The 23,886-nt window shown below is 49.1% G+C and overlaps 1 protein-coding gene across 2 annotated transcripts in view; it reads left to right on the top strand.

The window, feature by feature from the left end:
* The window catches only part of LOC144932546 (venom phosphodiesterase CdcPDE-like), a 40,109-nt gene extending 17,610 nt beyond the window's left edge, over window positions 1-22,499 (top strand). Inside the window, exons 13-25 of one of the 2 annotated variants that reach the window (XM_078856736.1) lie at window positions 675-803; window positions 1,667-1,698; window positions 3,109-3,236; window positions 4,424-4,493; window positions 12,372-12,459; window positions 13,927-14,102; window positions 15,627-15,675; window positions 16,842-16,996; window positions 18,314-18,446; window positions 18,837-18,908; window positions 19,194-19,326; window positions 20,535-20,685; window positions 21,409-22,499. In XM_078856736.1, the coding sequence (XP_078712862.1) occupies window positions 675-803; window positions 1,667-1,698; window positions 3,109-3,236; window positions 4,424-4,493; window positions 12,372-12,459; window positions 13,927-14,102; window positions 15,627-15,675; window positions 16,842-16,996; window positions 18,314-18,446; window positions 18,837-18,908; window positions 19,194-19,326; window positions 20,535-20,685; window positions 21,409-21,579 (1,487 nt within the window). In that variant the 3' untranslated portion in view covers window positions 21,580-22,499. The remainder of the gene's footprint in view (window positions 1-674; window positions 804-1,666; window positions 1,699-3,108; window positions 3,237-4,423; window positions 4,494-12,371; window positions 12,460-13,926; window positions 14,103-15,626; window positions 15,676-16,841; window positions 16,997-18,313; window positions 18,447-18,836; window positions 18,909-19,193; window positions 19,327-20,534; window positions 20,686-21,408) is intronic. The other variant, XM_078856737.1, reaches the window with a different exon arrangement.
* Window positions 22,500-23,886: the final 1,387 nt, after the last annotated feature.

The raw sequence follows: 23,886 nt of genomic DNA on the forward strand, positions 1-23,886 counted from the left end.
CGTTTTGTAAATTATCATTGAGGGTTGATACCCAGTGAATGTAGCTTCTGCTATTTGCATGCTTCAGCACCTCTCGTGTAATTTTATAAACAAAATAAATAATAAATTAGAACCCTTTGCCTGTCTACTGCTGGATGAAGGTCTCCCTATACCGCATCACCAGGGTTGTTTGGCCAAATGTCACCACACTGCTCAGTGGGTTTGTGAAGGAGAGTTCCAGGTGTGGCTGGGAAGCTAGATCACCCAATTCACGGCACGGTGTGCTAACCACCGTACCCACCACTCCACCCTGCAATATGTTTAAGTGTAAATATGAATTGTATTGCATGCTAGATGCGTGCTCCTAATCTGTCACTCTTTAACCGAATAGGTTCTCACGGTTTTGCTGAGTAGCCCTCCAATATTATTTTCAGGTTTTAACGCGTGTTGTTCGGCACGATGTCCGACGTTTCACTCCATATGCTGTGAACATCTTTGTTGGAAGAAGTTCGCAGCTTGTGGAGCGAAACGTTCGGGCATCGTGCCGAACAGCACGTAACACAACCCAAAACTCATGGGAGTACTCTTGTCACAATCACAGTCACATGATTTAAAGAGTACTTCTTAAATCATGTGACTATTCATATGCACATTTATTAATGGTTGCATGTGTGTATGTGTGTGTGTGATGGCAGGGATGGATAAGATAAGCTGTGACCGTGTGGAGCTTTTAGATCAATACATGTCTCTAAACAACATCTATGTCTATGAAGGCCCCTATGGTCGCATCCGTGCAAGAAATATCCCACAAGACTACTACAAACGTAAGTGTGTTCGTACTCTTAGGTTTTTTCGGTAAAGTCACGTAGGTGAAAATACAAAAATAGAAATAAAATAATAATGAATGAAAAGAAATCAATTAAATCACGATGTTTCGGAGGCAACACAAGTCTCCGTCTTCAGGTGGGACCGTCACAGCTAAATTTACTGACTGTCCCACCTGAAGACGGAGACTTGTGTTGCCTCCGAAATGTCGTGATTTAATTGATTTATTTTCATTCATTATTATTTTATTTCTATTATTATTTTTTATTTTTTACCTACGTCACTTTACCGAAAAAAACCTAAGAGTATGAATCCTTGCAGTCACGAAAGCTTCAAATCTAGAAGTAAGTGTGTTCGTTTTTGTTGTCAACCACGCGAGGATTAACGGAGTTGGCGTGATGGTTTAATGTTCGCTGACGAGATCAACAAGGTATTGTGGTTCATTTGCGGCAAACACTTTGTGTGCCATGAGAAGAATGTTTACGGATCAAAGGTAGCGTCTTGGATATTTCCCAATGGTTTTCCCATGATCTGAGCCATTGTGTGGATAAGAGGAAGTGGTCGGCAAATTCATCTTATTATCTGAATCTTTGCACAGACCACTCCACCGTGGCCTCGTTTGAATTCAAGCCCAGCCCATGGGGGGGAAAAAGGACGTGTTATTGTAAAGCTATTAAGTGATACATTATATTACTGATGTCCGCGCGTAAAGTTCAAAGTTCTCTCTTATCTACCGTTAAGTATATGCACACGATCATTGGACTCTTGTTCCTGAAATGTTTTTTTTCTAGAAGAATGCATACTGCTGTGGTCAAGGTTGTGTGATAAATCATGACTTTGTCACTTTGTGTTGCCGTCGCAGTGGACAATGAGGGCATCGTGAAAAACCTGACGGTAAGTTGCATAAATTAATTTGAAGTTCTAAAAAATATGTCGGTCCCTTCTGGAAAATAACACCCATCAATATATACTGCAGCACAGTACTGTAATAGAAAGTGGAATTTCTTAAGAATAAAATAACAAATGTATTGTTAGAATAATAACACTAAGTAAACCGATTTTGTCTCTGGGTAGTATGTTTAATTTTTTTTATTGTTTATCCCTAAAAAGTATAGAAAATGGCTATTATTCCCCACAAACTTTGCTTTTGTAACCAGGACTTTATGTGAAGGAATGACACAAATGCACACGTTTTCTCATTGAAAATAGGTACATTTCAAAATATCACTGTCCTGGTCACAAAAGCAAAGTTTGTGAGGAATAATAGCCATTTTCTGTACTTTTGAGGCATAACCAATTAGAAAATAACACTTACTACCCAGGAACAAAAAACAATTATTGTTACACAGTGCAACCAACAGCCACTCTGTCGCTCCACTGCTGAATGAAGGCCTCCCCTACACCACTTCGTTCATGGGGGTCATTTCACCATACAGTGCTTCGCCATGCTAGTTGGCGTGGGTCGGTGAAAGCAATGCCCAGTTGAGATATTACTCACCATTGATATTCGCCATAGTAGAGGTCGCAAACGGGTTTTGATTCCTTACCTGTACCCGTACCCGGCCGCACCAGGGTCGCAAACGGGTACCCGATACCCGTACCCTACCCGATACCTGGCTACCCGTACCCGGCCGGGTATCGGGTAGGGTACGGGTACCCGATTGCGACCTCTGGGATGAAGCCATGTTGCAGGCGCGGGTGGGTTGATTCTAGGAACTTGAATTGTGAGAAGAGACAAGACGTTGGGAAATGAGTGACAAACGGTTACTCACCAGTGACTCACGGCCTACCCGTACCCGGCCGCACCAGGGTCGCAAACGGGTACCCTACCCGTACCCGGCCGGGTACGGGTAGCCGGGTATCGGGTAGGGTACGGGTATCGGGTACCCGTTTGCGACATCTGCGCCATAGTAATCAAATTCTGGTGCTCGGGTTCGTAGTAAGCACAGAGCATTATCCACTGCACAACCGCTCCAGAGGACTGCATATACAACTTATACTTGTGGAAACTTTTTGTTTTAAAGTGCCACCCACTAATGCAGTAATAGTCCTTTAATGTATTTAATTTACACAGGAAAACCAGAGGTAGCTGGATGAAACTTCCGGTGGACAGTGGAAACAGTGAAAACCTTATTTTAATCTCCCCACTTCTGTCGAAAACATCTGGAAAACCCTTCCACCAGCAGTTGAATGAACAAGCAATTCCAGGGCTGCTACTTTACCCGTACAGTATTTCTGCATGTAGTGGGCCAATTCTTTATTTTTTAAATACATCAATGTTTATTTGTGTTTCTCACATTTCAGTGCAAGAAAGAAGGGCAGCACTTTAAACCCTACCTGAAGTGGAATCTTCCCAAGCGATTGCACTATGGTGATAGCTACCGCATCGAGACCATTCATTTGTTTATGGAACGGCAGTGGCAGGTTGCCAGGTGAGGCATTGCATTTAACAAAAAAAAAACTATTAAAAACTATATCTTTTTTATTTGATCAGATAAGGCTCACTGAGCTATGTAGCTCTTTTTCAAAATTGACCTGGCCACAAACGATAGCTCAACTAAGTGACTTGTTACGTGGAAATTCATAGCAGCCAAATAATTTAAACACATGTTTATAAATGTGGAAGGAAAAACCGGAGGACCCAGAGGAAAATCCACACGACCACGGGGAGAACATGCAAACTCCAAATATATATAACCATCAGGGTCGGAATCAAATTCACGACCTCCCGCATACCAGGCGAGGGACTTAACATCTCGCCACCGCAGCGCCCCTAAATAACAAACATGTTTAAGCCGGTTGTCTCTCCACTGTTGACAACAGCGGCATAGCCAACTGTGGGCGTCCTGGGTGTCCGGATACCCCCAACACAGATGAAGGACTGCACACATCATGTCAGTCATGACGGTTGTTTGACCAAACTTCACCATGCTGGTCAGTACGAGTTGGTGAAGGTGGAGGTTACCCAGGACCACTGGCGGAGCCAGTGGGGGGCGGGGTGGGGTGGCACGTGCTCCCCCAATGATCTGATAGAAATCCCTAATTTCGATCGGATTATTGGTAATAAATCGGCATTTTGTGACCCCCAATGCCTCTGTGTAGCATATTATTACGTGCCAGGGACTCTATGAGATGATAGGACAATAGTCTGAGTCCATAATTGGCAATGAGTAACGGCAAAGCGGTTATAAGTGACTCAGAATTGTGCGCAGTCGCGTATACAGTACACGACTTCTCTGAAGGCATTCACCTTCAGCGAGCGCGATGCCGATCACACAACGCGGTTCGAATTCGACACTCGATCGATGGCTGCGCCATCGACGCACACGTATCGAATAAAAAGCAAGGGACAAGTCCTTACTAACAACTCGTATAATTTTTCATTGCTGGAGGGGTTGCCCCCCCTACCTGAAAATCCTGGCTCTGCCATTGTTCAGGACCAGTTCAGATATCACTCGCCACTAATGATAACCGTGGCTGGGAATCGGACTCAGGTGGCCGGGTTCATCGTGCAGCGGGCTAACCATTGCATCACCGCTCCACCCCTACCATACGAACGTGATCACACTAATAAATAATTTGTGTTGGTGCCTGTTTCTGGGATTTGTGATTTGTTCAGGCAATATTCGCAAAATGCAAGATGTAATGGTGGGACTCATGGCTTTGACAATGAGTTTATAAGTATGCAGGTACGTCATTTGAATGTTTTATTTTGTTTATTATTACTGTAAAGCCACGCTGTACTGTTGCTTGTGTAATGTAGTAACTCGGCGGGAGACGACTTCACGGGTAACACACTCTTTATTTTACCAAACTCGTTCACAGGTGACTAACACCTACTTTGTATTTCGGGTGACGAACACCCACTTAGTATCTCGGGTGACAAACACCCACTTAGTATCTCGGGTGACAAACACCCACTTAGTATCTCGGGTGACAAACACCCACTTAGTATCTCGGGTGACAAACACCCACTTAGCTACTCGGCGACTAACGCCCACTGAGCTACTCGGGTGACCAACACCCACTTAGCTACCCTGGCGACTAACGCCCACTGAGCTACTCGGGTGACCAACACCCACCTAGCTACTCGGCGACTAACGCCCCTGAGCTACTCGGGACACTCCCTGCCCGGGGTGTCCGTCTTGACTGTGGGTCCCCAGCCCGACCCACGTGGGCGTCGGACCCTGGGTCCCACAGTCTCGCCTCCGAGCCACACAGGGCCCCGGTCCCTACAAGGACGGCGGGACTAGGGGTCTCGGGGCACTAGGTCTTCGGCTCCGTCTTCTGGTCTTCAACTGGGTAACTTCTCCCCGAGTGCTCTCGCGCGTCCCCCTTTATACTCCACCTGCGGACGTCGCTGCGAGCACCCATCCTATTCGACCAATCACTGGGCGCTGGCTACGATCCTGTTTTCCCACATCTCAGCGTGCCTCACCACCCACGCCGCGCCGCCCCGTCATCTGTCACTCCCGGCGCGCGCGTCCACACCACGCCCACAACGCGTGCCCAACCCCGCACCCCGCGCCGCCCCGTGATCCATCACTGTCACAGTCGGCGCACGTCAACACCACCACTACATCACCCCCTACCACATAGCTCGCAGCCGACCCGGCTGCTATAAAAATATACAAACCCCCCTGTGTGCCCCGTAACATAACACAACAACTAACGTAACAACACAACACGACGCGAACACTACCATCAACCAATGCCACCGCGACAATAGAACAATATATACAATCCGGCGAGTGACAATAGCAATGTGTATGCAGAAAGAAAAATAAATGGAAATTTTTTTTTTTCTTTTTTTTTTTTCTCTCTCGACTTGTGCAGCGTCCCATTCTTTCCGAGCGTCCCTACAACGGGACATTACCGCGGCAGAGGGGAACACCGGGCGAGCTCGGTGTTGAGAAAAAACGTCTTCATGAAAATTGTTGTGCCCTAGCCCGAGTCCGCCTTGCCGGTCCGTCGTACGGCACCAGACGCGGTTGAACGTCCGGTGGTGCCGGCGGTTCAGGAAGACATCGGCCAGGCATCGAGGACCCGTGCGTGCCGCGGGGTTCAGGCTCCCGACGGTCAGCAGCCGTCAAGCCCGAGGCACCTGGGGGTGGGTCAGGTGGAGACACGTGAGGATCAGCCTGCGACACCTCCCTCCCCGAGTCGACGGTCACATCACACGCCCGGTCATTACGGCACAGAACGGGGTCACACGGTGCCGCATAGGGCTTCAGTCGGGAGGGGTGCACGTACCAACGGCGTTTTTCCCATTTAATCTGTATACTCTGGGGTCGTGCAACCCGCACAATTTCCACCGGTCCCCTCCAAGGTCTCAACAACTTGGGGGACGTAGCCAACGGTGCATGTGGACAATGCAGCCAGGCCTTATCGCCTGGTTTCCAATCATGCGTATGCACCCTCCGCCCATGCAATCTCTCGTTCGCAATTTGCCGAGACCGCGAATTCAACCTCGCCGCCTCCCGCGCTTCAGTCAATTTGGCGATATTAAATTTGATGTGGTCTGCCAATTTTGATTTTGCACGTGGCTGGGAAATCCCCAGTTGGACGTCCATGGCCGGATCGGCCTCCCGCCCATACATAAGAAAAAATGGGGAAAACCCCGTCGCCGCATGAGGGGCCATTCGATAGGCCGCGAGTACCCCCGGCACCTGTAAGTCCCAATCAACCTGATCGTCGCAGACCTGTTGGCACAACATAGACGTAATCGTCCTGTTCAGACGCTCAACCATCCCGTCAGTCTGCGGGTGGTAGGGGGAAGTACGCACTTTCTTTGTACCCAACAGGTCGCACACCTCGCGCAACAAAACGCTCGAAAAATTCTTTCCTTGATCCGTCAGCAAGCCTTCGGGGGCGCCCTTGTCCAAAACATAACCCTGGACGAAGGCGTCCGCCACCGCTGCAGCCGACTGGTTGGCGAGTGGCCATGCCATGGGCCATCGGGTGAAGTATTCTACGCCAACCAGCAGGAACCTATTTCCCCTTGGTGTAGCAGGAAAGGGCCCCAAGATGTCCAACGCAACTAATTCGTTTATGCGCGAAACTTGAATGGATTGCAGCGGTGGATTAGCTGCCAATGGTGGCGGTTTTCTTTTGGCACACCCTACGCATCCCTTAAGAATATTCGCCACGTCGTTACCCATCCCCGGCCAATAATAGTCTCGCTGGATTAGGGCGAGCGTTTTGTGAAAACCCAGATGCATGAGCCGTTCATGAGCTGCCAGAACGACCCTACCCCGCATAGCAACAGGCACAACGAGCACGTGACGCCGGGACATGTTGTCCCACTTCATCAAAAGGCCCTGTCTGCACACCCAGGAACCGACCCGCGCATCCCCTACCTCGGGAGCGCCAACTTTTCGACGTAGCGTAAGTAGGGAGCTGTCGGACATTTGGAGACGGCCCCACTCAATGAGGGGCAACGACAACAGCGAATCCCTCCCCGTGGGGGCGTCGACTCCCGGGGTGTCAGTGGCGGCGAGCGCAACTCCCGGGGTGCCGGCGACCGGGGGTTTGCACCGCGCCGATCCCAACAAACATGTGCAGTCCGTGCACGGTGGCAACCGCGACAAGGCGTCCGCATTTGAGTGTCGCAATCCCTTGCGGTAAATCGTCGTGAATTGGTAGTCCTGAAGGACCTCCAACCATCGGGACAATTGGCCCGATGGCTGTGCCACGCGCATAGCGTATTGTAAAGCCGCATGGTCCGTACGGACCGTAAAATGACGGCCGTAAAGATACGGCCTGAATTGCTGTGTAAAAAACACAATCGCTAACAATTCACGACGAGTTACGCAATAGCGTTGTTCGGCGGGGGAAAGAACTCTACTACCGTAGGCGACCACCCGTTCAACCCCCCCGACCACCTGTGAGAGCACCCCCCCGATACCCGTGTTGCTGGCATCTGTGTCAAGCAAAAACGGTTGTGTGAAATCGGGGTAACACAAGGGGGGAGCCTGCACCAAGGCGTCACGAAGGGAGCAGAACGCAGCCTCCTCTTCCGCCCCCCAGTGAAACCGCACACCCTTAGCCGTCAAAGCGTGCAGGGGCCTGGCTATGGTGGCAAACTGCTTGACAAAACGACGGTAATAGGAGGCGAAACCAATGAAACTGCGAACCTCCGTGACCGAGGTTGGCGTTGGCCATGAGCTGACACAGTGCATCTTAGCAGGGTCCGTCGAGATCCCTGAACGACTCACGATATGGCCCAAATACCTGACCGATTCCCGAAGCAGAAAGCATTTAGCCGGTTTAAATTTAAGCTTAGCGGAACGCATCCTGAGGAACACCGCTCTCAGTCGCTGGAGGTGCTCCTCAAAAGTCCGACTGAAGACGATGATATCGTCGAGATAAATCAAACAGGTATCCCATTGGAGGCCCGACAAAACCAATTCCATGAGTCTCTGGAACGTGGCGGGAGCGGAATGTAAATCCATGGGCAACCGGTTGAATTCAAATAGGCCACCAGGTGTCCGGAAAGCGGTTTTAGGTTTAGACTCGTTATCGAGTGGCAATTGCCAAAATCCGGAAAGCAGATCGAGTGTGGAAAAAAACTGTGCTCCCGCCAAGGCATCCAGTGACTCATCCATCCTGGGGAGCGGATACGCATCCGCCATCGAGATTTTGTTTAAGCGGCGGAAATCGACACAAAAACGCAAGGACCCGTCCTGTTTTTTTACTAGGACAATAGGAGCACCCCACGGACTAGAAGAGGGCGAAATGATATCGGCCGCCAACATATCATTAACCGCCGATTGCACATGCTCCTTCTCGGCTGGGCTGAGCCGGAAGGGATTCTGACGAATAGGGGCCGCGTCCCCTGTAGCTATGTGGTGGCGCAACAAGTCAGTGCAGCCGATATTGTACTTATGTTTGCTGAACACGTCAGCAAACTCGAGTAGCAAACCCCTCAATGCTCCCAATTGCACCTTGGACAAGTTAGCCGAACCGGCACACAACGAGTCCAACCACTCAGTCCCCTCATCACTTGGAGGATGCGACTCGACAGTGAAATCTGCTTGAGCCACGAGCCGTTCCTCAACGGGTAGCGGCGCGGCGTGAGCCAGCACCGTTCCCTGCGCAATTACGGCCGGCCGCGAGCCCGTATTCAGGACCATTACGAACGGCTCACTGTCCCCTCTCACCATGGTTTGAGCAACCGCTAAGTCGAGGCCCCTTCTGGCCCTGTTAGACGGCCCCAACAGCACCCCCTGTGCCTCCGCACCCACCTCGAGTGGTTTCCTCAACCGAAGGGGTACCAACATTTGCGATCCCGGGGGCACCCGTACAGTGTGAGTTGCCAGCGCCTGCACCGTCGCACAAACCGTGCGTATTTTGGTAGGGCTCGTCAAGAACGCAACCCGCCGACCTGACGGAAGCTCAATGCAGGCCTGATCTATAAGAATTTTGATGGGCATTTTGGACAAAAAGTCCGTACCTAGCAAACAGGGAACGGCCAGCGATGATGATACAAAAATAGGGCCTGCCAATTTGATGTCACCAATGCAAATAGTCGCCCGAATCTGGCCGATGATCCCCAGGGATCCCCCATTCGCCGCATAAAATGGCACGTCTACTGGCAGAAGGGGTCTACTTTGGACGGGAAGAATGTTATAAATAAGGTCCGAGATGATAGTGGCCGACGCACCCGTGTCCACAAGCACCCGGACCTCAACCCCGTCAATAAACCCCGTCACCACGGACGACCCGGCCGACGCAGCCACTATCCTGTGGGCCAATTCGGACCACTCGACTGCTTGCGGGCCGTGTACGGACCCCCCTCGCCGAAGTGAACCCCCGGCACCCAGCCGCGAACCCCCCACCGCCAAGCGGCGACCCGAATGTGCCGTGTTTGTGGACCGAACGTGTGAGGTGCCGCGACTTGCCGGGTTTTGTTGGGATGACTTGTGGGCCTGGTCGTCGTCCCGACGTGGTCCTGTGGCACGCTGACGCAGGGCCCGGCACCCGGCTGCGACATGACCCCGAAGGCCGCAGTTGTAGCAGACGACGAGGGACGTCGTAGGTTTCGGTTGCTCCAGCTTGCGGGATGAACGTGTGGGCGAACGACCTCCCGTTCTCCACTCCCCCGGACGCGATGCAGCGAAGGCCTGCTCCTGATCCGCAGCTGGCTGAGGTTCGGCGATCGTGGCGGCCAGTGCCGCGTTCCCCGCCCATTTGCAGACGACCCCCGGCTTGCGTTTGAGGACCTCGTACGTGTGAATGCTCGTGGCGATCGCCAGGGAGCAGATATCCATTTCGTCCGCCACATTGATGGGGACCCCCAACTCGTGGGCCAACGCCAGCAGCTGCTCCGTCACCATGGCGTCCTTCCCCTCCTTATCCATGCGGGGAAAAGCTGCGTCCGCCAAGGCGAGCAGTGCCGTGCGATAGGCGAGCGTCGTTTCTCCAGCCACCTTCCGCCGATCGTAGAACTGGTGGCGACACGTGGAGGGCGGTCCGAACACCTTCGCCATCAGGTGTAGTGCGGCCTGGAGCGTAGAGCGGGACGACCTTGCAGCAGATGTGAAGGCTGCAAGCGCGTCGTCGTCGAGCATCGCTGGCAACGCACGCAGGGCAGTGGTGTCGGACCACCCCGACATCTCCTGATGAGCGAGGAACCTTCGTTGGAAGGCTCCCCAGTCGCCCCCATCCGCCTTGAACGCCGACAGCGCGGGCAATCTTTGCTGGAGGACCCGATCGTCGTCGACGTCGGAGAGATTTTCCCGCGCTCCGCTGTAGTTGTGTAAAATGTCGGCTCGGTCGTCAGGCGCAAAATGGAGAGCTCCGGCGCGCGCTGATGACGTGGGCTGCGCTGAGCGGAGGTCTCCGGCCACGTGGTGTCCGTGTTTCCCGCCAATCGATGGCGGCCCCTCAAAAACGGCGGCAACTTCCAGACTTTTGGCGCGAAGCGCCTTTTGGCGGGATCCCTCCAACGTCGCTTTCTCCACCAACCCCGCAGCCGTTTTTCCCCTCGCCGGAACGGAGATGTCCGCCAAGACAGCGGCGGCGGCGAGTAGCAACTCCGCCAACCGGGAATGCGCGTCTTGGAGGCTGGTGTCGGAGGCGAGCGGAGCGTCGGCCATCACCGCGAAGTGCTGCATCGGCGGCAACTCCTCGTCCTCTCCTCCCGAGGTTGGTGTCCCCGGTACGCCGTCGTCGTCCCGACCTCGCTCGTGGGTACGGGTAGTCTTCCTCGTGTCCATACTTCTTGAAGACAGGTTTACTTCTGACGCCAGTTGTAATGTAGTAACTCGGCGGGAGACGACTTCACGGGTAACACACTCTTTATTTTACCAAACTCGTTCACAGGTGACTAACACCTACTTTGTATTTCGGGTGACGAACACCCACTTAGTATCTCGGGTGACAAACACCCACTTAGTATCTCGGGTGACAAACACCCACTTAGTATCTCGGGTGACAAACACCCACTTAGCTACTCGGCGACTAACGCCCACTGAGCTACTCGCGTGACCAACACCCACTTAGCTACTCAGCGACTAACGCCCCTGAGCTACTCGGGTGACCAACACCCACTTAGCTACCCTGGCGACTAACGCCCACTGAGCTACTCGGGTGACCAACACCCACCTAGCTACTCGGCGACTAACGCCCCTGAGCTACTCGGGACACTCCCTGCCCGGGGTGTCCGTCTTGACTGTGGGTCCCCAGCCCGACCCACGTGGGCGTCGGACCCTGGGTCCCACAGTCTCGCCTCCGAGCCACACAGGGCCCCGGTCCCTACAAGGACGGCGGGACTAGGGGTCTCGGGGCACTAGGTCTTCGGCTCCGTCTTCTGGTCTTCAACTGGGTAACTTCTCCCCGAGTGCTCTCGCGCGTCCCCCTTTATACCCCACCTGCGGACGTCGCTGCGAGCACCCATCCTATTCGACCAATCACTGGGCGCTGGCTACGATCCTGTTTTCCCACATCTCAGCGTGCCTCACCACCCACGCCGCGCCGCCCCGTCATCTGTCACTCCCGGCGCGCGCGTCCACACCACGCCCACAACGCGTGCCCAACCCCGCACCCCGCGCCGCCCCGTGATCCATCACTGTCACAGTCGGCGCACGTCAACACCACCACTACACTTGCATTAACATTGCCTTATTCTCTTTAGTGCTCTGCCCAATGGCAGGACTTTGGCTCAGATTCTCTCCATCCTGTCTGATTATGAGTGTAATTCTTTATTTCCTTCCAAGTCGCCAAGCAGCATCTTTCTTTGTCTGCCTCTCGGCCTCTTTCCCAACATCTTTTTCGAGAACATTCTTCATCAATGTCTCACCTCTGAGAATGTGCCCAATCCACACCTCTTTTGGATTGTTCTCATGAGACTTCTTCCCTTCTGAAGATGATCTTAACTTCCTCGTGACTTTTTCTCTCCATTCAATGGATTTTCTACATTTAAGACCTTCTAATATAATTTCCTCCTGAGCCCAAATTTCTGTCGAATACAACATTGTGACCTAATATTTATCCATTGATGTATACTGTATTTCGAAATGCAATGATTATGAGTTAACAAAATACACATTCTTTTTTTTTTACAGGCAATATTTATAGGATATGGACCTAAGTTTAAGAACCACACAGAAGTTGAGGCATTTGAAAATATCGAGCTGTATAATCTGATGTGCGGTAAGCAGAGTAATAATCTGTTTAACACCAATGCTTTCGCGACCAATATTACCCGTAATGAAGCTTTTTTTGGGGTAGATCGCGTAATTCGTTGTAATCGCCAGAAAAACATAAATGTTGTGGGTTTATTCTACCAACACATCGGTGTGAGCTGAAATAGTAACCAATGGGCACGTTTTGTTTTCGTGACAAACCTTACTAATTGGCTGTGTCAGGTGGTGGTGGGTTTAACGACACATTTATATTTACGCGATCTAACCGAACACCCCCCCCCCCCCGTTATTATGGATGATAATAACAAATGTTATACACTGTTACAGGGGCCAGAGACCTGCGGCTCTGGGGCCGCATGTGGCTTTTTAAGGACTGCTTCATGACATTAATTTATTTCAGGGGCCGTCCATAAATGACGTCACGCGATTTTGAACGATTTTTTACCCCCCCCCCTTCGTCACACGGCGTCACAAAAAGTCAGACCCCCCCTCAAATATGACGTCACCAAGCTCTGCCCCCCCCTCCAAAAAAATAAAACATGCTTCAAATCGCTTTAAACTATTGTCATTGTAGTGCGTATTTAATGTGGCGCTGCACTCTGATGTTGGAGGAGAAAACATGTATTAAAAGTCTATTTAATTGAGTAGAAAGTGTTGTCTATATTTATTTAAAGTTGCGCATTTTGATGTGACGTCACATTTCTCAACCCCCCCCCCCTTGGTTCTTTCGGTAAAGTCACGTAGAAGGGAAATAATAAAATAATAAAAATCAAACAATTAAATTAGTGATCAATTTATTGTTTTATTTTTATTATTTCCCTTCTACCTGACTTTGCCGAAAGAACCAAGAATATGAATCCCTGCATTCACGAAAGCTTTAAATAGAAATTTCCCCTCCCCCCTCGTCACACATCGTCACAAATGTCTGACCCCCCCCCCCCCCCCTAGGTGTGTGACGTCATTTAAGGACGGCCCCTAACCACTATATTGAGTTTTTTTTACTGAATTCAAAAGAGATTGCTGCTCTTGTTATTTGGTTGCCGACCCCTGCACTGTTATGTAATTGCAGCACGCCCTTCGTCAGACGCACGCATCTTGATAATTAATTACAAACGATATTAGAATGCAGTCATGGTACACAATTTTGACTTATTATTATCATAATCGTCAGCCATGATCTATCCACTGCTGCATAAAAGCCTCTGTAAATTGCCATCATTCCACAAGGTCACAACATGCACCATGCAGTCTGGCTGACGTCATCACTCCATCTCCGTGCTGGACATCCATCGTGGACATTCCCTCCTTTGGCTGCCACTTTGTCGTTAGTCTCAGCCACTCGCCATCATCCCTGCTCGCGATGTGCCCTGCCTAAGCCCACTGAATTTTCTTAACAGTCAATACGATTTCTTTGGCTTGCATATTTTTGTGATTGTTAAATAATGGACTCAAAGCATTGCTCGTCTTTTTACAGATATTCTAGAAATCACACCATCGAAAAACAACGGCACGCACGGCAGCCTCAACCACCTGCTAAGAAGTCCATTCTTCACCCCGTCGTTCCCTGCCGAGCAGTCAGATCCCTTGCCCTGCCCTCTGACCTCCCTCACTTCCACGAACGACCTTGGATGCACATGGGACACCACTATGGTACGTATGCATTTGAGCTATTGCTTTGTGAAAACATTCACAGCATGATTAGATTATTCAGCACAGTTTATATCATTTAAAACATTAATATAGTTTTCCCCCAGTTATATTTCTATTCCGTTATCAGCATTAGGTCATGCGACAAAGCAACCGATTTTTCGCAGAGCAGTACACCCGTTCGTGTTAAAGAATGGTCCACGGATACGGATATCACAGAGCTCCTTCTGAGAGTGAGCTCTGGTCCACATATTCTAGGTAGAACTTTCCTACCTCCCTTGCTACCGAGAATTATGTTGTCACGTGACACTCAAAACAGATTTAATATGATGCGTATTTGTGCATTCATAGGTGACCAGGCTGAGACCATCAATTATTCACACTTAAGGACCTGGTGTCATTTACAGGCAGCTGCCTGACTCAAACTCAGGATGCCAGTGGTGCTGGCTGAGAATTCTCTCTGAGCCTCCTGGCCACCACGAAATATTATATTTTTTGAAACTCTAACGAGCATGAGAGTATTGGTCCCATCCATTGGTGATCCAGAGCCAGTGGTGAAAGTTCCACATTCCTGTGGCAATGGCTTGCCTTTCCATATGACAAAAATTGTTGACATTCTAAAAGGTGACATCAGAAACATGGTGGGCTCCGTTAACCTCCAACAATCTCCCAGCACATAGCCTGGCTCATTACAATATTTGCACAGATGAGCCACAGACTGTCTTCGTGAGGGTTTTACTTTAATGGTCAATCAATCTCGTATTGAGTACTTTTTTTGTCCAAAGAACACTCATCTACATAATAGACAAAAGTACACCCAGATATTCTACATGTCTACTCGCTATACTGTCTTCCCACAAACGGTACAGCAAGTAGATATGTGGGGGATCGGCTCAACAATGCGAAGAACGTAATCAACTAATTCGATTACATTCCTTTGAAAACTCCATTATGTCCTGTAGTTTTCAATTACATTGCTTGTAAAGCATTGACTAGTCATACAACGGACACCGACATACAGAGATCATTTTCTAGACTCGCATTTACCCCGGCTGGGTAATTTCCAAAATCATTCACGGCAGCCACGTGTCAACACAAACTTTGCTTTTATTTTATATTTATCAAACTCTTCTACACGTGACTGCCATACAGAGAGCCAGATATGCAAGAAAAAAAATTTCTCCTGAGACAGATGGCATGAATATTGTGTGAAGTGGCTTATTCATGAATGACATCTCGTTTAGCCGCAGATAGTCCTTCCACATTTGAGCTGAAGAACCCGGAGTGCTGGCCTCACCACCCTGGAGCCTGCCTAAGGCCTGGGCTAGGAGGTGTAGTCACGTGTTGGCCCGGATCATGATGATTCGGCCGGCTAGCTGCAGCTTTGGTTTCTCCAGACATGGTTAACGTGGCTGGGTACCTGCAGGGGCATGACAAGGACGTAGCTGCTGTGTTATTGGCCTGTTTGTGTTTTGTGTGTGTGTGTGAGGCCTCGGTAAACGTTCAACCCCACTGTTTCTCTTACAGGGTGAAGAAGCTGTCGTGAACCAACGGTTAAATCTGTCCGCCGCTGATGGTAAATGGACTGCTGCCCCTCTTTAGAGAACATGTTTAACATGTCCACACTTTTTAATTCACAAAAAGTCCCAACGTTCAGCACAGTTTTTGTTTCCCAAGTTTCAGAGCATTCACCTTAAGGACTATTCCAGTGGTCCTCAACCAGGAGTACGCGGCAGACCCCTGGGGGTATGTCGCAATGTCCCAGGGGGTACGTGAGGTGATTTGCGTGAAATTATATCATAGATGAGAGTCATTGATGAATAATCCTGTATGAATTTGGCAATATTAAATAACTTCTATAAAATGTAAACCCGTATGGTAACCTTAGAAGGATATAAAAGACTTTTATAAACTCATGGATCATAAACAATGTGGTTTCCAAGAGTTACCAGCGAGATAAAACAAATGACGTCATGCATGCAGAGCCTCCGTCGATTTTTTTATTTGCTTGCAGAGCGGCTCGCAATTGGAAGGTTATGATTTCAAATATTGTTTGGGGGTTGACTTGACACATTATCCCTCCATGGTCGATAAAAATTTTACCACTTTGTGGGGAAGTGAACGGTGGTGGTCCTATGAATAGACTCGCTCATGCCATAGTTACGTGGAATCTACGGACTTTTGGAGGCGAGGAGGCAAACAATAGACGTCTCTTTCACTGAAAAAGCAATGCACAGACACACTATATTACTGTTGAACTAAAAATGTAACGTACTAGAGACTCCTTAGGCTATGGCTTTGCTCGGTGGATAGACGCTGTAGCCGAGGGGCCCGTTGCATAAAAACACATGCATTTGCAATCCTAGTTATGGATTCCAGTTGGCATTCTTTGCCTATCAAACCAATGCACCTCTTGCTGATTTTCCTCTACCGAAACAAACGAATGTTTGTGGTTGTGCATTTGCAAAGAAAAAAATCAACACATTCTGCTACGAAGAAGAGCCATTGAACAAAAGGTCGCCCTATCTGTTTCCTTTTAGAGCCAAAGTGTTATGATGAATGTGTTGAACTCCCGACTTAATATCGCCTAAGTCCTGCTGCCCAGTCCCGCAACTCTGTCCCCCCCCCTCCACCAAAGAGTAAGTTAGCCCCCCAAACTTGCTAAGTGGTGGCGCTTACCCAACGGATGTTGTTTGTCATGCAAAGCCCTGCGATTGTGCGTGTTGTTTTCGTGTTGCGCAGTTCAACTCCTTGAGCAGCAGCATTTACCCCTGGGACGACCTGTGCTCACGCTGAGCCTCAAAAGCTACTGCCTCCTGCACCACAAGAACTTTGTGTCCGCATACAGCCACGACATCAAAAGCCCGCTCTGGAGCTCCTACACCGTCAGAAAGCCGGTGCGTAGCCTCCACATTGATAACACTGGTCAACACACTTCTTTTTCTGGCATAAGGTATTCCAACAGTTTTAAGGTAATTTTGGGGTGCTGATTCCAAATCTGGCATCAGTTTTTGTCTATCACATCAGGTTTTTGAGATATCAAATATTGCATTTTCAATAAAAACTGCAGAAGAAAAATATTGAATAAATGTGGATATCTACATAAAATTATATTATAAACACACTATCCTAAAATACAGCACCATATTTTAACACTAAAGCAGTCACTGACTCGCAACAACTTGCAATCATAAGTGACGGAGTTAATCTCGGGTAAAATCAATGAAAATGGGGTATGCCGATAGCATAAAAATGAGATGTGATAGAGCAAATCTGAGATCGGATTTGGAATCGGCACTCTGAAATTAGCCTAAAACAGCTGCAAAAGTCCAGGCCAGAAAAAAATGTTTTTTTTGTTGACCAGTGTAATCGAGCACGTTAAATCAATGCGCTTGGCAGTTGGGGGGAGAGGCGCGGGGGACCGGGGGTGACACGGCCATCCTCTGTCGGCGTGTTTGTGCTCGGGTATCCCCCCCAATTCGTCTTCACTGTGAGCTCTCCCAAACGAAACGTCCCAGTGAGTGTTAGCCAAGTTTTGGAGTGCTTACGAAGAAAGGCGAGTTGGCTACCGCTCTAGCTCCACCTGCCGTTCACAAATACAATAATACACGATGCAATACAACACCGTTTGTTGGGATCTATGTAATACCTAAATGCAAACGCACCCCCTTGCGAGGAATGGTTTGGGTTCATTTTAGTTTGTTTTGCTTCTATAAAAAGCAATTTAGATCTACAGAGCCGTTACAATTTCTCACGGTCTTATGATGCAACATTCAATCTAGCTCCTGTGCAGGAGCTCAGTTTGTCGCTCCATCTCTGCTGTGGATGTGCTCTCGAGCGTATTCCCTCCATGCGACGTTAAGGAATCAAAACACGTCCCTCTTTACACGCATTCCAATGCATCTTTTGTGAGATTCAAAATCAATATTAATCTATACATCGTTCCACGATTTTAATATTAGGGTGAAATGAAATTGCATACATTTATAGTATATTTCAAACACAAATGAAAATTTAGCATTTGAAATGTATAAATCCAATCCTGTGGTCAAGCATCTCACTTGCAAGTGCTCAATGGACCGTTACGTCGCAGGAAAAGAAAGAGATGGAGCCGGCTCGTGGAGGCCTTTATTCAGCAGTGGATAGTTCATGGCTGATGACGATGTGGTGAAGCAATGCAATGACATTGTTGTATTGTTGCTTCGCCCACCCAGGCCAACAATTCTCCGCTGCCAGACTTCATCGAGGACAGCGTGCGTCCAGACCTGCGACTTCCCGAGGGTGTTAGCGCGAACTGCACTTCGTACAAGGCCACAAACATCACCTATGGCTTCCTCTTCCCTCCCAGTGAGTGCCTCTTCTAAACTTGCTGTGTACACGTGCAGACTCGAAGTCGGCCTGACACACGCGGTAGGCTGCCGATTTTGTTGTATATTTTTTTATATTTTCTTTCTTCCCAATTGTGCTATCGTGCCCTCTCGGGCAGAGCCGTGACCACGGTCTACGCGGGACGTACTGCCGCTAACAAACGACTTCGTATGTTGGAAAGCGTTACATAATCCACGTGCACGCAAGATTTTTCTTCCTTGTCTTATGCATACCGAACGCGAGCGGAAACTGACATTTGATTTGTGCAGATGCGCGTATCAGACCCCAAAAGTAAAAGAAGCCTTCCTCGTACTCCACGTTATTGCTTTCAGTTGTTTCGTTCGTGAGCAAAAATGTTTCTCTCTCTAGATTTGGTGGTGAGTGATATTGCGGATGGCCTTACAACTGGAAACATCGCTCCCATGTACGCTGAATTTAAAAGTAAGTTCCCGAGTGATCAGTCACGTCACATAATGGATGGTTACACGTATTGGAATGCAAACACCCAATCAAATTTAAGGCTTAGTGGTTTAAATTATTCTCTGAATTAAATGCTATCTTTTGTCATTCTGTTGAACGTGTAAATATTGTTTAAGTGCTTTTTGTAAAAAAATAAAGATTGTTAACATGCAATGTTCATCTTCTATGGCACTTGATGCAGTTCATTTCTAATAAACATATGTTTTGAGGTTACTATTAAGTATAAGCCAATTTCACTCTTTTCAGAGTTATGGAATTTCTTCCACAAAGTCCTGCTGGTCAAGTACGCTGTGGAGTCAGATGGGCTTAACGTTGTGAGCGGTCCCGTCTTTGACTACAACTTCGACGGCATCGCTGACAAACCAGAAGAAATTGCGGAGTGAGCACATCCCCCAGATTCAACTGACCTCCCTGCACCATCTGAGAAATGCCAGATATTTAAAGCCCTTCACTCCCCACACACCATCTCGGTCATGGGTGTTGTACGACCATACGCAATGATCTGTAAGGCTCATTCGTGGATGTTTAACAGGTGTGGTTATGGTTATCATAAGTTGTGTGTCTATTGGCGCCACCTCGTGACGAACGTGTGGTAATTGTGTAATAGCAACGAGTAACATTGGCTGATGATTGGCCTAGGGCAAGTGAGTGGTACTTTTTAGACCCAACCCCTTCCCCCCAGATACACTTGGGCAGTCATGTGACTCCCACCGTCCCACGTCAGAGGACGTGAGAGGTGCATAAGAAGGCACTGGGGGGGGGGGGGGAGTTGTTGTGCTGTCCGGGGTGTGTCACGCCCTGGGAATTATCACGGTGTAGGCCCTGCTAGTGTGCGGGTGTGTTAGTGTGCTGTCGTATTGGTGAGTCTACGATTCGATGGGGCACCACGATGTTTTTTTTTTAACAATGCCTGGAGGCTCCCTGTCTGCGTGGTGGCTGATGAGTGAGAGGTCGCGGTGCACCCTGCAGCCCTCGAGTAAATGCGGAGGTGACTTGGGGCCCTTGAGTGACAGAGACACGTAGAGCAGAAGCAAGAAGACAACGCGTGTGTACGTGCGAACTTTGACAATTTTTTTGAACGATAACCAACTCTGTGTTCTCGGTGAGGATCACGGCCAGAAGAACGTGAGACACGGTGGGCTTGGGTGACAGATGAGTGAAATGTGAATTCATTTGATCAACTAAGCAACGCTTTACTGCCTGCGTTATACAGCGACTCCTCGACTTATGAACGAGTTAGGTTCCAGAGGTCTGTTCGTAAGTCCAACGTTACTCCTGTCGATTACAAACATGTTGTACGGCATGTACAACGTGGCTGTAAAAGTTAATCTCATGCAGATATAGATGCCACTAGCTCTTCACGTTCTGCAGATGTAGATGCCACCACCGCCACCTATCGCGCAGCGGTTGAACTTACGACTCTCGGTCCGAACAGGCAACCGGACATACGGACAGGTTTGTTCGTATCTCTGAAAGTTCGTAAGTCAAACGTTCGTAGTTCGAGGAGTCCCTGTATATGCGTTGGTCAAACTGCATTCGGAGTGTTGTGCGTGATTGCCGTGCTCGCTGTGCTTGCTCGAGTGGCAGGTTTGTAGAGGGCACGGGCATTCCCATCCCCACGCACTACTTCGTGGTGCTCACAAGCTGCAAAGGTCAGCCTGCTGGGAACTGCACGGGCCAAGTGGTCAACACCGCCTTCGTTCTACCACACCGCCCCGACAACAGCGAGAGTTGCCAGGTAGCCCGCTTGGCATCTGCCAGACCTTCGTCAAGTGCTGGGTAAAGGACCTCTGGTCCGTGTCGGTCATGGAGATTGTTTGACCATGTCTCGCCGAGCTGCTTGGTTGCGCGAGTCGGAGGAAGAAGGGGCCCGGTACAGGTTCATTTGCCACACTCGCCACTCGTGTTTGCTGCGGCTGAGAATTGATTTCGGGTCGCCGGCAGTGGTGTAGCTATTGCGTGTGCAGGTGTTGCAACTGCACTGGAGCCCACAGGCCGGAGGTTCTCAGGCGACAGACTATTATCCCTTTCCCGTTCCGAGATGACTGCAAGTTGCAGGCTGGATCCCGTTCACCACTGAATCTCGGAACGGTTCAGCGTTAATAATATTTAAAGACACTGTACTCACCGCAGAGAATTGTAGCGACACCACTGCACTCTATGATAGCTGGTGCCAAACTCGGTACCGATGAAGTTATTTTATTTAACTTTTTCTTCCGGTTCCATTCCAATGACGTACACGTACCTCATCTAAATGGGAAAGGGTTAAGAGGAGGGAAATTGGGAAAGGGTCACTTTATTTCCTTTCTTGCACCAGGACCCATGCCAACTATGCGAACGCCGCTGGTCGCCGGGTTCATAGCACAATGTGCTCGCCATGCCACCTTTTCACCCCACACCATGCCAGCGCAGCCTGCCAACATCAGTAACCTTGCGTATTGTCCCTGTGGTTTTGCTGCAGACCGGAGCGGCTCAGGAAGCATGGGTGGAGGAGCGAGTAAGGACTCACACGGCGCGTGTCCGCGATGTTGAGCTTCTCTCCGGCCTCAGCTTCTACCAAGATCCCAGCCGTGACCAGAACCAAGTCCTCCGCTCCAAGACTTACCTGCACGTCTTTGAAACCGAGCTCTAGTGCCATAAGTAATGTAATTTTAATTTGAAGAATGTACAATTAACTTTTTAGAATATTCAGCAATACAAATTTGAATGCGTGGGCATTTAAAAAAAAAAAGGAATCTCTAATTATATTAATCGTGTGTTGTTGTTTTTTTATCATGATACTGACCGTGAAATCGTGTTGTTAGTTCAAACGATCGTCTACAAGTTCGTTTTCAATGAGTGTGATTTTAATTGAAAGATTTTACCGAACGCCACCCACTGCTCCAAAGACTTAGACAAGTGCCGGCAATTTGCTTGGAAGTGGAATATAATTTAGGAACACCCGATCGAGCGGCCTTCATTTTGTGTGTGAAGGTAGAATGGCAATCGTCAGATTAATCTGAAAACCATGTGTTTGTATATCAATCCTGTCACACTCAATTTGGATCGTTTAGAGTGCTAAATAATACAAGTCCTACACATACACTCGCTTGGTAGCACTGTGCTCAAACGATTTGATGCACAATCTAAAGGATGCCAGTTCAAATTCCGGTCGACGTCATCCATCTGGAGTAGACAAAATGAGTACCACTTTGTTGGAAGTTTACAAGCAGTTTATTTGCAGACAGGCTGACCCTAAATTTGAAATCTCTTGTCCCAGATTGCTCGCCCTCCCAGGTCGCCCTTGCTAAAAAAAAATCACTCTGGACGTCTCACTGGTTCTCTCGCTCCTGGTTAAATTGCATATATAGGGTAGTGCATTTTATGCTACAGTGCCATCAATTAAGATGGGTTTTTTGACAAGCTATGACACTGCCTCTTCCTGACCCCTCCACACCCCCCCCCCCAAAAGTGAGACACCTTGACTGTCCCTTGATCTCCCCGCTGAGGCTAAGTTCTTAAAGCTTGCGGATGTTCATCGTCTCTAAACCTGGGTCTGTCAATAAAAATCAATCAAATTAGTGACTCAATATGTTGTAGATTCTCTGCTTTGAGTATGGGCGTCCGTCCATAGAGGCCTGTATGGGTGTATATTTGTTGAATTTCTTTCGCATGGTACGTAGCCAACCGTGCTAATAGGAGGTGTGTGAGTATGAGTGGTGTAGTGATTGACGCAATGCGCTACAAATCTGATTTCACTTCCCACTAGCAATCATTCCTGGACCTCCCCTTGGTCGACTCACCCTTGAATTCTTTGCCGGTGCACCGTGTAAACGTTTGCACAGAGGAAAAGACAAAGGCGTCCTGATGTGGTGCTGATGTAGTGCTGATGTGTTTATGGACACGTGTGCATGAATGTCTATGTGAAGGTGTTTCTGTGGCTGTCTTGTGTGTGCACACACATTTGTGTGTCCCTTTGAATGAGAGTTTGGACCAGTGGATCATGGTGTATTCATGTGGATATGTGCGGGGGTGTGGGTGTCTTTCCATGCGGACATGTGTGGGTATATGCATGCCTGCGGATTTGTGGTTGTGTATCTGTGGATGTGCGTGTCTGTGTAGGTATATGTGTGTGACTGTCCATGCCTATGGGTGTGTGGATGTAATAGGGAGAAGTAGTATAGTAGTTAGCAGAGGTGTGGACTCGAGTCATGTGACTTGGACTCGAGTCAGACTCGAGTCATGAATTTGATGACTTGCGACTCGACTTGGACTTGCATAACAATGACTTTGTCCCACCTATGAGATGTGGACTCGAGTCATGTGACTTGGACTCGAGTCAGACTCGAGTCATGAATTTGATGACTTGCGACTCGACTTGGACTTGCATAACAATGACTTTGTCCCACCTCTGGTAGTTAGTGCACTGTGCTATGAAGCCGGCAAACCCAATTCCTGCTTACAGCCAACGTCGGTAAGAAATATCTGAACCTGTCCTGTGCCTCCCCTAGGTCGACTCTGCCTCAAATGAGTATCTGGTGCAGTGTGTAAACGTCAGTATTGGGAAGATGTTATTGAGATAAAGGCGGTCGGGCGTGGTTTTTGCCATCCACCCCCTCGTGTGCCTTACCAGCCTTTATATGAACCTTATGGCGGTACCCCGGGGTTCCATAGTACCCCGGCTCTCGCATAATGTCCGTGATGCAGTCATTTTTAGTCTGTTGATGGTGGGCGATGCGGCAATCGACTCATCTCGACGAGCTGTACACGATGCACCACTACGGTGCGTACCGCGAGCGTTCACGGTTTCGGCGCAATCGTCCTCGCTGCGTTTCGACATCGTGGAGTAGCACTGATTTCGGATTGATTGGAACCCCAGTCGCGGAGTTAAGTACACCCCTGGAAAAAATAGTGTCCCAGAAATAAAATATTTAATTGCCACAGGGCACCGCCATGAGAA

Source organism: Lampetra fluviatilis, chromosome 5, assembly GCF_964198595.1.
Source record: "Lampetra fluviatilis chromosome 5, kcLamFluv1.1, whole genome shotgun sequence".
NCBI classification, from domain to species: domain Eukaryota; kingdom Metazoa; phylum Chordata; class Hyperoartia; order Petromyzontiformes; family Petromyzontidae; genus Lampetra; species Lampetra fluviatilis.